This window comes from Podarcis vaucheri, assembly GCF_965113315.1.
Source record: "Podarcis vaucheri genome assembly, chromosome: 17".
NCBI classification, from domain to species: Eukaryota; Metazoa; Chordata; class Lepidosauria; order Squamata; family Lacertidae; genus Podarcis; species Podarcis vaucheri.
In genome coordinates this window covers 6,897,430-6,911,520 of record NC_138755.1, presented here as the reverse complement: position 1 = coordinate 6,911,520, position 14,091 = coordinate 6,897,430, and the positions used below count along the sequence as shown (strand labels likewise).

Here is a 14,091-nt window from a genome sequence, read left to right as displayed (position 1 = left end):
TACATAATGTGATAAGAATTTTAAGGTCTTAGATATATATTAAATGTTCATAAATGTACCAACCAAGCACGTACATAGATCAGCACAGGAAGACCGACCTGAAACCATTTTTGATTCCCAAACTGACCAAATGTTTCCTCTGCAAGGAGGGAGGGGGTCAGGGAGCCTTCCCATTGTCTCAGGAATTGAATAATCAGCATTTTAATGGGTGAAAGCCTATCAGATAACCTGGCAGATGGGAAAAACAACATTCACATTTCTGTTTTAGACCACCTTTTCTGTGATGTAGGTATGTGGGGGGTGGTCTTGAGCTACACCCCTCCTGTGATGTATGTATGATGTTTCTGGGGGTGGGCTTGGGCTCCAGGGCTGGGAATTTAAAATGTCTATATAAGGGCAGGCACACCTTTGCTCTGGGTTCCTCCTCCTTTCCTGCCTGTGAGGGGAGCACCCTGTTGCAACAGATCAATAAAGATCAGGCTTACGAGCTGCTTTGCTTCTCAATATTCTCTGGTTGGCTTCTGTTATTTTCTCCTACCAGTAGGGAACCTACGTAAGGACTCTATATGGGCTCTTGGATACCCCATAAGGGAAAAAGGGCAGATTTTGTTTACAACAATAACCACATAAAAACAATAACCACATAAAAAATTCTCAAGCTCTGGGAGGAAGACCTTTCATTGCCTACAGACAGCCACCCAATCTTAAACAACTCCTAACCCACAATAATACTACAACCAGACTTAACACGGACACTGGCACCAGAGCCTGCAATAAACCCAGATGCCAACTTTGCTGCCACATACATCCGGACAACACCATTACTGGCCCCAACAACATCAAACACACCATCTCAGGACTATTTAATGGCTCATCTTCTAACATTGTGTATGCCATCAAATGCCAACAGTGCCCTTCAGCTCTCTATACTGGACAAACAGGCCAAACCTTACGCCAAAGAATAAACGGACATAAATCTGACATCAAGAATCACAAAACAGAGAAACCAGTAGGAGAACACTTCAATCTCCCAGGACATTCTATACAAGATCTCAAAGTAGCTGTTTTACTACAAAGGAATTTCAGAAATAGACTGGAAAGAGAAGTTGCTGAATTGCAACTCATTACCAAACTTAAAACCATGGAGAGACCTGGTCTGAACAAAGACATTGGATTCTTATCTCATTATACATGACTAAGCCATTTTTCACCTTCTCACCCCTTGCCTTTTCCTGTAAGACCTATTGCAGTCGTTAAGTCATCAACAGGCTCATCTCAGCTACCTGCCAATCTCCCATTCCCACCACCCTTCTCAGTAATACCCCTCCCCACCTTCTCACTATATAGAAGGATCTGGCAACTTCTGTTTCAGTGTATCTGAAGAAGTGTGCATGCACACGAAAGCTCATACCAAGAACTAACTTAGTTGGTCTTTAAGGTGCTACTGGAAGGAATTTCTTTATTTTGACTATGGCAGACCAACACGACTACCCATCTGTAACTGGAACCACATACAAACTACAGTGCTAATGCTTCTGCAGATTCTCCCCAAGGCCAGATAAGCGACCAGGCGACATTCCATCAACTGAGCAACTTGATTTGCTGACATTATTTATCTTGCATTTGGTAATTCGAAACGCTTCTCAGCCAACACTTTCTAGCCTCCGCCCACAAATATTTCCAGCCGGAATACGCCAGGGAGACTCCCTTTGAAAGGGGCGGAGGCAGAAGAAGACAACGCCGCTTTCCAGGAGTGGGGGAGATCCCCGCGCAACGAGCGAGGCGCCCCTTCCCCTCCGTTTCCACGGAAACAGCCGCCGCCCTCTGACCCCGGCGGTCACGTGGCGCCTGTCATGGCGGCCTCCTGGGCCGCGAAGGGCGGCGCTGGCGTCTCCCGGTGCCCGGGGCGCCGTCGGGTCCTGGCGGCGGCGGCCGGCCGGCTCCTGCCCCGGGGCTTCCGCACTGCAGGTGGGCGAGGAGAGAGCGGGGCTCCTTTCTCCCCAGGGGGTCAGGGAAAGACTACCGGGCTGGGGGGGGGGGAGGCTGGTTGCTCTTTCTTCCCTCCCCTCCCCCTTCCCTGTAAACTGCCGCGAGTCCCTGTCAGGTGTGTCAATAAATGTACAACAACAACAGCAGCACAACTTGGTCGCGAAGCGAGAGGCGCCTCGGATTCATCGGCGGTGTTCTTGTTCCAGCAGGATCCCTCTCCCCCTGTTGTGTAACCAACAGCTCAGATTGTTCTTCGTCAGAAGTTCGATTTGGCGACCCAAACAAACTTGCTCCGAATTGGAGGAATTCAGAGGAGGATCACTCCCTCCCTTCCCCCAACCTGGTGCCCTCCGGAAGTTTGGGGGCTCTGGTCCATGCTTTAGTGTTACGCATGACATGCCTTGTTGCTTTAAGCTATATAATAAATAATATTTTTTTTTATTTATATTTCGTCCTCCCTGGCCAGGGCTGGGCTCAGGGCGGCTAACACCAACATATGTACCCTGCCTTGAGATTGAATAGTAAAAGGCAAGGCTCTAAATGCATATAAATAAATAAAATGCTGTGTGTTTTCCCCCTCAGTGACAGTTCAAGCAGAAGATGAGAACTCTGCCGCAGAAGTGTGAGTACCACAAAATGTAGCCGGGTTTAATTTTGGGGAGTGGGTTGAGTTAAACTAATCTTGGATCTTCTTTGGGCGGTTGATATATTTTGTGCTTTTGATAGCATCATCTCAATGAGAATTCGTGGTTTGAAATATTGCTTGTTAATTGTAAGTAGCGTACATAGTTAGGCTAGGTGGTTGCAAGAGTCCTAGCCGCCTAATTTCTGCAGTGGTGTGTCCAGGTGGCAGCTTCACAAATACCTGTGTGTGTTAACCAGAAATACAGGAAGCAAAACACACTAGGTACAATCGTTTGCTTAGTTAACCGTGCAAGTCTTACTGGGGTGGTGGCTCATTCTATGCTGGTCTTGCAGTTACCACTTGTTACTTGTATCATGCGTTGGCATGATACAAGTAATGCGTTGCTTTAAGTGCAACTGGACTGCATACCAGATGTACATCTGTCTCCCTTCACAGCTGCTATGTTGATACACACCAGTGCTAAACTTTGAACACTTAAAACTCAATTGGCTAGAGGAGCTTTTTGCTCTGTTGAGTCTTCAGCACTTCCTGTTTGTTTCTTTTTAACATTACTGGGGACTGGCTTACCAATTCTGCCCACCTGCTTCATCCCACACCCCCTTTGCCAACCTCCTTCTGCACTTTGCCCAACCCTGCCCCCATCCACCCCCTCAAAGTCCCCAGTCGCCATGCTCCCCATATTGTTTTTTCTCCTTCGCCCACTGCTGCTGCTGCTGCTGGTGGTGGTGAAGAGGGGAATGAAGAGGAGAAAGTCATTGTCCCACCACCACTGACAGAATGCATGCTTCCTTCTACTGGCAATGTATCACAGCAGCAGGGGAAGAACAAAAGGGAGAAAGACTTTTCCCTCCTATTTCTGCCAGCTGTGGGGCCACCCACTCCTTCCTCCAGCCTACTCAGGTCCTAGGCTTTCCTTGTCCTATTGGGCATGCACGCACCCTTGTGTTTTTATTTTTATTTTATTTATACCCCACCCATCTGGCTGGGTTGCCCCAACCACTCTGGGCAGCTTCCAACACAAATCATCATCACCAAACATTAGCAACAATCAGATCCTATATAAAAAGTCACAATAACAATGTCAGCATGACAACAGATGAGTGAAAATATAGTATAGAGGGATGAGAATATTTGGAATTCCAAACCTAAGCCAGCTGTTATATGTTGCTTGGTAATCTGTGCCTTTATGCAGAAACACAGGAGACTTTCAACCATGCTTGTAGCTTTTCAGCACCTGACAATTATGGGAGGGTCATTGACTGAAGATGTGCCTATGCTTTTTATCCTGCCTCAGAGTGAATGTGGTGTTTATAGACCGGTCTGGGCAAAGGATCCAAGTGCAAGGCAGAATTGGGGATGATGTGCTGCGCTTGGCTCAGAAACATGGCATTGAGCTAGAAGGTAGGTCTTAAGTGCCCTGCTTTATCCGGCTATGTAGCAGTCCAGTCTAGCATCCTCTTTCCAATAGTGATGCCATTGGGGAGTCCAAATATAGCTTCTCCTGCATGCTTTGTTACCTGATATGTACTGTCTCTGCACGTGGAGGTAGTATTTAGCCATTTTGGCTAATGGTATGCACAATAATGTGCAAGTATGCTTTTTTGGTAGTGCCCCAGCACTGTAAAACCCCTTCCTATTGCCTTGCAACTCATCCCATCTGTTTAGGCAAGTTCAATTGAGATTGTAAATAACTTGGGTGTTACAGAGCAGCTTCTTAATTATTCTGTGTGCTTGCCAATGTGGCTATTGTATAATGACTTGCTCCTGTCTGTTGCTTTATGAGGGCATAGCTCTAAAAATACTTAGCCAATGTTACTTGTTTCACTTTGTGTGGCAATGGGTGCTTTTTCAAGTAACCTGGTCACAGTATCAAGTTCTAGTATTATAATGGAAGGAGTAAAACTCAACCCTTCCTCCAGACTGTTCATCAATGTATAAATATTACACTCTCCCTCCCCCTATCTTTCCCCTTGTTGTATGGGGGAGGAGACAAAGTCCTAACAGCTCTGGTATTTCCTCATATCAAAGGTGCCACAACTCCTTGATCATTTTGGTTGCCCTTTTCTAGTTTTATGATACACTTTTTGAGAGGCCAGGTGATTGCAATAGTGCACAGCCTGCAGAGTGCCTTCTCTTGACTTGGCAGCAAAATCTCTCTCATTGTCTTTGCCTCTTATCTGTACAGGTGCCTGTGAAGCTTCCCTAGCCTGTTCCACTTGTCATGTCTATGTGAGCCATGATGTTGTAGACAAGCTCCCCCAGCCTGATGAACGGTAAGGACCACCGTACGACCATAGAGTTGTAGAGTTGGAAGAGACCCTGAGGGTCATCTAGTCCAACCTCCTGCAATGCAGGAATCTTTTGCCCAATGTGGAGCTCAAACCCATGACCTCGAGATTAAGAGCCCCATGCTTTACCAACTGAGCCGTCCCTTGACACTCTCCTTGTAGCAGAAATGGCCTTTCTTAGCTCCCTGCTGATGGCATTCCACAACTTCCTCAGCATGGCTGGTAGGGCCCTGCTGTCCAAGCCTGAAGAAACTGGCAGGTTTCTGGTGCAAAAAAAAAAAAAAAAGGAGGCAGTGCTCCAGAGACAGAGAGAGATCTCTAGTGGGGTAGGAGAGCTGAACGTAATGCCAAAAATTTTCACATTGGGCAAACAATGCACCCCTTGGGTTTCAGAGAGTACCTGGATAGAAGAGTCTAAAAAGCCTGGGACACACATTTTCATGGCCCTCTAGTGACTATGGTGGCTCATTTACAAGAAGTAATGAAAGGAAGACCTTTCACTGCCTACAGACAGCCACCCAATCTTAAACAACTCCTCACCCACAATAATACAGCAAGCAGACTTAACATGGACACTGGTACCAGAGCCTGCAATAAACCCAGATGCCAACTTTGCACATACACCCGGACAACACCATTACTGGCCTCAACAACATCAAACACACCATCTCAGGACTATTTAATTGCTCATCTTCTAACATTGTGTATGCCATCAAATGTCAACAGTGCCCTTCAGCTCTCTATATTGGACAAACAGGCCAAACCTTACGCCAAAGAAAAAATGGACATAAATCTGATATCAGGAATCACAAAACAGAGAAACTAGTAGGAGAACACTTCAATCTCCCAGGACATTCTAAACAAGATCTCAAAGAGCCTGTCTTATTACAAAAGAATTTCAGAAATAGACTGGAAAGAAAAGTTGCTGAATTGCAACTTATTACCAAACTTAAATCCATGGAGAGACTTGGTCTGAATAGAGACATTGGATTCTTATCTCATTATACATAATATAGCTATTTTTAGTCATCTCATCCCTTGCTTTTTCCTGTAAGACCAATTGCACTTGTTAACAGTCGTCAACAGGTTTACCACACCTATCAGCCAATCACCCATTCCCACCACCCTTCTGAGTAATACCCCTCCCCACCCTCTCACTATATATAAGGATCTGGGGACTTCTGTTTTAGTGTATCTGAAGAAGTGTACATGCACATGAAAGCTCATACCAATAACAAACTTAGCTGGTCTCTAAGGTGCTACTCTAAGGTGCTAAGGTGGCGTTGTGGGTTAAACCACAGAGCCTAGGACTTGCCGATCAGAAGGTTGGCGGTTCGAATCCCTGCGACGGGGTGAGCTCCCGTTGCTCAGTCCCTGCTCCTGCCAACCTAGCAGTTCGAAAGCACGTCAAAGTGCAAGTAGATAAATAGGTACCGCTCCGGTGGGAAGGTAAACAGCGTTTCCGTGCGCTGCTCTGGTTCCCCAGAAGCGGCTTAGTCATGCTGGCCACATGACCCAGAAGCTGTACGCCGGCTCCCTCGGCCAATAAAACGAGATGAGCGCCGCAACCCCAGAGTCGGTCACGACTGGACCTAATGGTCAGGGGTCCCTTTACTTTTTAAGGTGCTACTGGAAGGAATTTTTAAATTTTGTTTTGACTATGGCAGACCAACCCGGTTACCTGCCTACAACAAGAAGTAATGTAGTTAGTGTTACCTCTGGAAGTGTATACTTGATTCTGACCAAACTAAGCCCCCTAGAGCACAATATATACATCAGGTTGTATATTGATCAGAAGGGGAGAATGGGGATCGTTTCTTCTGGCATGTTGCACTGACGTGAACGTTCACCATAGTGCAGTGTTGAATTTCATCTGGTGACTTGATTCTTGTTTTTTGTTTAAAATGTGTTCAGATGAGCTATAATGTGGACTTGCTTGGTATTTTAGCACTGGTCATACCAACTCTTCTTCATCTTCTTATCCACCTTGGGGGTTATGGGCTGGAAGTCACTCTTCTTGTCTTCTCGTAGGGAGGAAGATATGTTAGACATGGCACCACTGCTTCAGGAGAACTCTCGCCTTGGCTGCCAGATTATCCTCGACAAAGAATTGGAAGGAGCAGAGTTCACCCTCCCCAAGATCACGAGGAACTTTTATGTGGACGGCCATGTCCCCAAACCCCACTGAGTGCCATGGAGCCAAAGGCTGGACCAGTCTCCAAAGTGAGCCTGATCTCTTAAGCAACCACCAGAGAGCAAGACAGTGATGCGGTCAAAGCACGTATGATGCTTTAAAAAATAAAATTGTGTTCTATGAACAAAAGACTGATGCAAAGAAAAGAAATGTGTCTCTTCCAGAGAGCATTCTGAGTAAGGCCAAAGCTTTCTGCCTCTCTGAGCCTCCCTTAAGCTATTGCTTAACTGCATTCATGGCTTGAGAAGGATGTTGGGAGATGTACCTTGCCTAGCCTAGAAGCACTTTCCCAAGTCCTGTGGGAAATGTTTCAAGGGGAGAAGAGGCTCCTGCACATTAGCACCACTATTTTAAGGTGGGCACAGCAAGTACTGGCTTCATGGAAGGAAAGCGAGGGATGAGGGGAGTGGGTTACCCTCCACAAACACTTTGGTTGTGTTCTTTCTCTCTGTTTCTGTGTTTTCTCTTGCTGCACAAGCAAGTGCATTAATTTTCATCGGGGACTTTTTGTCTCTCACCTGCGATTTGACTGCTGAGAAGATTGGTCGACAACATCATTCATAGCGCCAAATAAGCTGAGAGGAGGAAGGCACTCGCCCCACACCTTCTCTGGTTTTTATCAGTAAAAAAAATAAAAGCAGCCTCTTACTGTTGTTCTTGCATTTGTGTACAAATTGCAGTGGGACATTCAGTTTACATAATACTTTTATTATATACAGTTGTGTTTGATTGGAATACCATACAGGCAAGAACAATCCATCTACTCTTCAATAATATCTTCACATTAAAATTCATCGACATAACCCCTCCCTCTTCTATTCTGACTTAACCCTAATGGCTAGGTATCCCAATGCTTTCAAAAATGTACAAGTTTGCATATTGGCAAGTCATTTGGGGAGGAAGGAAAATAATTCCATTATAGTGCAAGTGGTGATATACCATCGGAAACAGTTCCTTCTATATACTTAACCTGACTGAAGTTGATAATACCATTAGTAGTGGACACTGAATGGGAAAGGAGACAGCATTAAAGGTATGCTGAGCTTAAGCTACTGTTGAAATGATGAGAAGATCAAATGAACATCTGTACATGAGTGGTGGATTTCACTCAAAATGTTTTCTGCGGTGCACTTATTTAAAAGTGCAGTTTATATAAAATTATTGCTACTGTCGGATAAAAAGGGCTCCAGTCCTGTGCACACTTACTTGGGAGTAAGCCAAACTGAACAGAGTAGGACATACAGCCGAGTTAAGCAGTGCAGCCCTCTTGGCTAGTGTGCTGGTCCCGGGGGGGGGGGGGAGGTACTAATACCGTATCCGAAGTTCAGTCCAGAGTCACTAGCAGGATAGACGATCACTAGATGAGACGCGAGGTCCGAAACAGGGAGCCGGGCGGGGGAGCAGGAACGCTGGTAGGGCAGCAGCAGGAAGCCAGGCGGGTAACAGGAACACTGGTAGAGCAGAAGCAGGGAGCCAGGCGGGGAACAGGAACACTGGTGGGTCAGCAGCGGGCAGCCGGGCGAGGAACAGGAACACCGGGAGTGCAGATCTAGGTCTGGGCAAAGCAGGTACTCCACAACGACGTTGCTCCCGCAACCTGGGACCGGGCTGCCTGACCTTTATCTTCTTCTAAGGCCGGGGGCGGTCCCGGCCCCCAGGAGCCCCGCCTCTCCTGGCCTTAAGGCGAGCACTCCTCCTGGGAGAGACCAGTTCCCTTCGCCTCTCTGCCCTAAGCCTCTGCAGTTCAGGAGAGGCCGAAGGGTTACTGGGCCCCGGGGGAGGCTCACCTGTAGCCACTGAGTCCTCCAGCAGCTCTGGGGCCAGAATGGTCTCACCTGGTGCCTGCCCCTGAGGATCTGTCACAGGTGCAGGTTCCTCAGCATCTAGGCCTTGCCCCAGTTCAGCCGGCCCTGGAGGCGGGGACTCCTGTGCCAGCTGGGATTCCTCCGGTTCACTCTCAGACTCGGAATCCCAGGCCATCACAGCTAGGGTCAATAGTTTTAAAAACTTGCTGCACCGTTCAGACACCATTTGTTGCCTTCCTGGTACTTCCTGAAGCTGGCTATTTCATCCTACTGCATAGCAATCCTGATTGCAAATATGTCTTTAAACTTTTGACAAAACTAGAAACTGACCGGCAGAAACACACAACTGTAGCTGCAGAATTAAGTACAGTGGTACCTCGGGTTACCTACGCTTCAGGTTACAGACTCCAGAAATAGAATCTCGGGTTAAGAACTTTGCATCAGGATGAGAACAGAAATTGTGCTCCGGCGGTGCGGCAGCAGCAGGAGGCCCCATTAGCTAAAGAGGTGCTTCAGGTTAAGAACAGTTTCAGGTTAAGAACGGACCTCCGGAACAAATTAAGTACTTAACCCAAGGTACCACTGTACTGTATTTGGAAGCAGATACTTTCAATATGGTACACAATATAGTTGGACCAGTGCAACTATCCATATGCCCAGATGCTTATCTCTTTACACAGGGAGCCCCCCAAGTAATCAATAGATTGAATGTGGCAGTTCCCGCTTCTCTTTGCCTAAACTGCAGATATAGGGAGGTGCTGAGCATAAGTTGTTGAACTGCAGCTGCCATCATGGGACTTGGTAGTCCAACCATATGTGGAGGATCACAGGTAGTAGTTATATTATTAATATTTGTTAATTGCTTTGCTCAAGGAAGTGACTCAAAGCGACTTATAGACACAGTCCTGGCCTTTTGTTGTCCAGGAGAAACATCTGATAAGGCAGGCATAAGCAAAGTCGGCCCTCCAGATGTTTTGGGACTACAATTCCCATCATCCCTGACCACTGGTCCTGTTAGCTAGGGATCATGGAAGTTGTAGGCCAAAAACATCTGGAGGGCCAAGTTTGCCTATTCCTGTGATAAGGGAAGAGAAGTGCACAAAAAGAAGTTTTAAAAGATTGAGAACATCTCCAAGGAGCGCTGCACGTGTAATCTGCCTCCACCAGTGCTGGATGTCTTAAGCAAGAGTCCAGGTTGGTGAATAAATTCTCCATGCAGGGAGCCAAGTTGATAAGAACTGGGATCAGTGTTTCCCAAAGCAAAACATCTGAGCAGAATCGAAAGTGCCCTGCTTTTTGTGGAGAGGATTTCTGATGGGGAAAGAGCTTTGCTATGATGTGTTTATGAGGAGGGTTCTGCCCTCCATCCATTCACCTGTTCCCAGGCTTGCAGTGCAGAGGACCTGTGGTTCTCCAGATGTTGGGACTCCAACTCTCAGGCATTATGGGAGTTGCAGTCCATCAGCAAGATATGAAGGGCTACAGGTTTCACCTCCTCCCCAATGTATGGATTTTCATAATTCAAGCCCAAGCATTATTTAACTCTGGAGACATGAATATAGAGCGTGGCTCTTTTGGGGTTCATTCATCCTTACAGCAGGAGCTGCAAGGAGGCTGCTAGGAGCACAGTGCAAATGGGGCATTTGCCCATAATGGGGCAGCTTGTCATCAAACCTGACAAGCAGATGGCTCAGCTGATACAATACAGACGAAACATAAGAAGACTAATTGCTTGACACAAGCTTAGAGCACCAGAACTGGTTTTTACTGGTTGGTACACTGGTAGATTGGAACGAAGGGTAGATTGCTGGGTGATTTGTAGCATAGCATTCAACTTTGAATATGGTATTTAACAACAACAACAACAACAACAACAACAAAAATATTGCCCTAAGTTAGGCTGTTGGAATATTTGATCTGTAGTAATTCAGATGTAGATTTGTAACAGGGTGGTGTAGTGAAAACCTGCTCAGATCTCAGCCAGTAAATTCAACTGGGAAATCTTGGAGTAGCTGCTCTCTCTCATCCGAACATACCTTACAGGGATGTTGGTAGGATAAACTTGGGACCGTGGAACACATTGAGCTCCTTGGCAGGGAATGCATGCATGCATGAAATGAAATGAAACTTATACACGCAGGCAAGTCCTGTGTATGACTCATGTGAGGCAGTAGATAATTGCCTCTTCCCTCAATCCAGCATTCATAGAAGCCAACTCCTAGGGCAGGGGTCTGCAACCCGCGGCTCCGGAGCTGCATGTGGCTCTTTTACACCTTTGCCGCAGCTCCGGGGCGGATACTAGCGAGGGGAGGAGGCGCATTGTGCGCCCCAACACTCCCCACTATGGCGAGCGCTGTACTGGCTGTGATGTCGCATGGGGGCGGTGCGTGCGTTAGTCACGCACCGTCCCGACGTCACCTTCCCGCCCGCCCGCTACATTGTAAGGGGCATGTACGCTGGTCACTGCATTGAAAGGGGGCATGTACGCTGGCCACTGTTTTGAAGGGGAGTGAAGAACACACACACACAAAAGGTAACTTGTTAATTTAACGTTTATTTCTATGAGGAGGAGTAATTCGGAGGGGTCAAACAAAGAAATAATAATAAAAAGTGACAAAAAAGTTATTTTTATAATGACGAGTTTTGCGGCTCCCAGTTTTTTTTTTCTTCAGAAATGGGTCCAAGTGGCTCTTTTTGTCTTAAAGGTTGCAGACCCCTGTCCTAGGGGCTTTCCCCCGCCCCTGAAATATTTGAAGTTGAGGGGCATTGCCATTCAAATGGTGTGCATGCATGCACCATGTCATGTGATCGATTAAGTGGGGCAAGGTTCACCTGAGCCCCCCCCCCAGTATTTTATTCAAGTTGGCACCCCTGCCAGAATTTTGCATCCACCTCTGGTTGGTGGACCTCAACTTTCAAGAACATAGATGCCACTAGTCTAAGATCTACCCATGTCTGCAAACTAGACCACACCTACCAACCAGGAAGTTCCTACAACAGTTGGTCTGCAAGTACTTAGAAAAGTATGCTGTGATTACTAAGACCCAGCATAGGTTTCTCAAAAACAAGTCATTTCTTTTTTGACAATTACAAGCTTGGTGGATCAGAAGAATGCTTGGACATAGTGTATCTCGATTTCAGGTTTTGTCCTGGGCCTGCTGTTATTTAGAAATATGATAAACAACTTGCATGAAGGAACTGAGAGGTTGTTCATTCAATTTGCAGATGACACCAAACAGGGATGGGTAGCTAATACCACTGAAGACAGAATCGGGATTCAAGAAGACCTTAACAGATTGGAGAACTAACAAAAAGAATTTCAGCTAGGACAAACATTAGGTTTTTCATTTAGGCAGGAAAAAACAGCTGTACAGATATAAGGTGGGGGCCACCTGGCTTGCTAATAGTACATGTGAAAAGGATCTGGGGGTCTTAGAAGACCACAAGATGAACGTCAACAGTGTCATGCAGAGGCAAAAAGAAGAGCAAAGTGCTATTCTTGGCTGCATCAACAGACGTCTAGCATCCTGATCAAGGCAGGTAATAGCACTGCTCTGTTGTGCCTTGGTTGGACCCCACCTGGAATACTGTGTCCAATTCTGGGCACCACAGTTTAAGAAGGACATTGACAAGCTGGAACATTTGTAGAAGAGGGCAATCAAGATGATCAAGGGTCTGGAAACCAAGTCTTATGAAGAAAAGAGGAGACAGAGGAGATATGATAGATCTTTAGCTATTTGAAGAAGATAAAGCAAGCTTCTTTTATCTTGCTCTGGACCAACAGCTTCAAGTTACAAGAAGGGAGATTCCAACTAAATATACGGAAAAACTTTCTGACAGTAAGAGCTGTTTGACAGTGGAACAGTCTCCCTCAGAGGCTTGTGGACCCTCCTTCCTGGGAGACTTTTAAGCAGAGATGCTTTAGGTGAGATTCCTGCATTGAGAGGTTGGCCTAGATAATCCTTGGGGCTGTGCAGAGAAAGAAGGTTGCTGGCTAGAAAACAGCACCAGAAAGGCCTTGGTTCAATTTTCTAGCTTTTGAGAGAGTTTTGCTGAACCAGATCCAACATCTGTTTCCAATAGTGTCTCTGGAAAGCCATATGCAGGTGATGCCCCCAGTAGATACACTGCAGTTGAACATGGAGGCTCTGTTTAGGTATGGCTACTAATAGCCCCATATGGAGTCACCCTTCCACTACATTACCTCATTCTTCTAAAAGGATTTCTTGCTCAATCACAAACACTGAGGACCCTCAGTTAATGCCTCTGCTGCCTCAGTTTCCCTCTCTGTAAAAGAAGGCATTAAGGTAATTTTAACCTTTGGGGTTTGCTATTCAGGTGCAATGTATGGAAGTGAGAGCTGGACCATAAAGAAGGCTGATCGCCAAAGAATTGATGCTTTTGAATTATGGTGCTGGAGGAGACTCTTGAGAGTCCCATGGACTGCAAGAAGATCAAACCTCTCCATTCTGAAGTAAATCAGCCCTGAGTGCTCACTGGAAGGACAGATCGTGAAGCTGAGGCTCCAATACTTTGGCCACCTCATGAGAAAGACCCTGATGTTGGGAATGATGAAGGGCACAAGGAGAAGGGGATGACAGAGGATGAGATGGTTGGACAGTGTTCTCGAAGCTACGAACGTGAGTTTGACCAAACTGCGGGAGGCAGTGGAAGACAGGAGTGCCTGGTGTGCTCTGGTCCAGGGGGTCACGAAGAGTCGGACACGACTAAACAACAACAACAATTCAGGTCAATGTGCTTTACACCAAAATGTGGTAAGCTAGCCCTGTGGCGTTGCTGGCGGACAGAGACCCTGCTGCTCCTTCTGCTAAGTGGGGCACTGAGCATCTCTGCCTCTAAGTCCTACCTTGACGGCATCCCTCCTACCATGCCATGGGAGGGACACATCATTTGGCACTCTAAACGGGACTCCTTCTTTTTCAGGGATGCTAATCCTGCCTCCAACCTCTCTCCACACACCTCATCCCGCGACCCGGGCCCTTTTGTAGTCTTCCTAATGGTCCGCCCCCTTCCTCTTATGGCTGCCGGCGACCTGGGCTTTCAGCTGTATCCAATTAAACGCCCTCCCCGGCCCACTGCAAGCAATATCTGACGGGCTCGGGAGAGCCGCGCTTCCCCGCTCCGTCTGGACCCGCTAAGTATGGAGGG

General features: G+C 46.8%; 1 protein-coding gene across 1 annotated transcript; it reads left to right on the top strand.

Annotated features, from left to right (window-relative positions):
• Positions 1–1,830: 1,830 nt before the first annotated feature.
• Positions 1,831–7,779, top strand: FDX2 (ferredoxin 2). Its single transcript, XM_082205569.1, has 5 exons — positions 1,831–1,968; positions 2,572–2,611; positions 3,930–4,036; positions 4,821–4,908; positions 6,955–7,779. Exons 1-5 carry the CDS (start codon positions 1,854–1,856, stop codon positions 7,109–7,111), a joined length of 507 nt encoding a protein of 168 aa, XP_082061695.1. The 5' UTR covers positions 1,831–1,853; the 3' UTR covers positions 7,112–7,779.
• Positions 7,780–14,091: the final 6,312 nt, after the last annotated feature.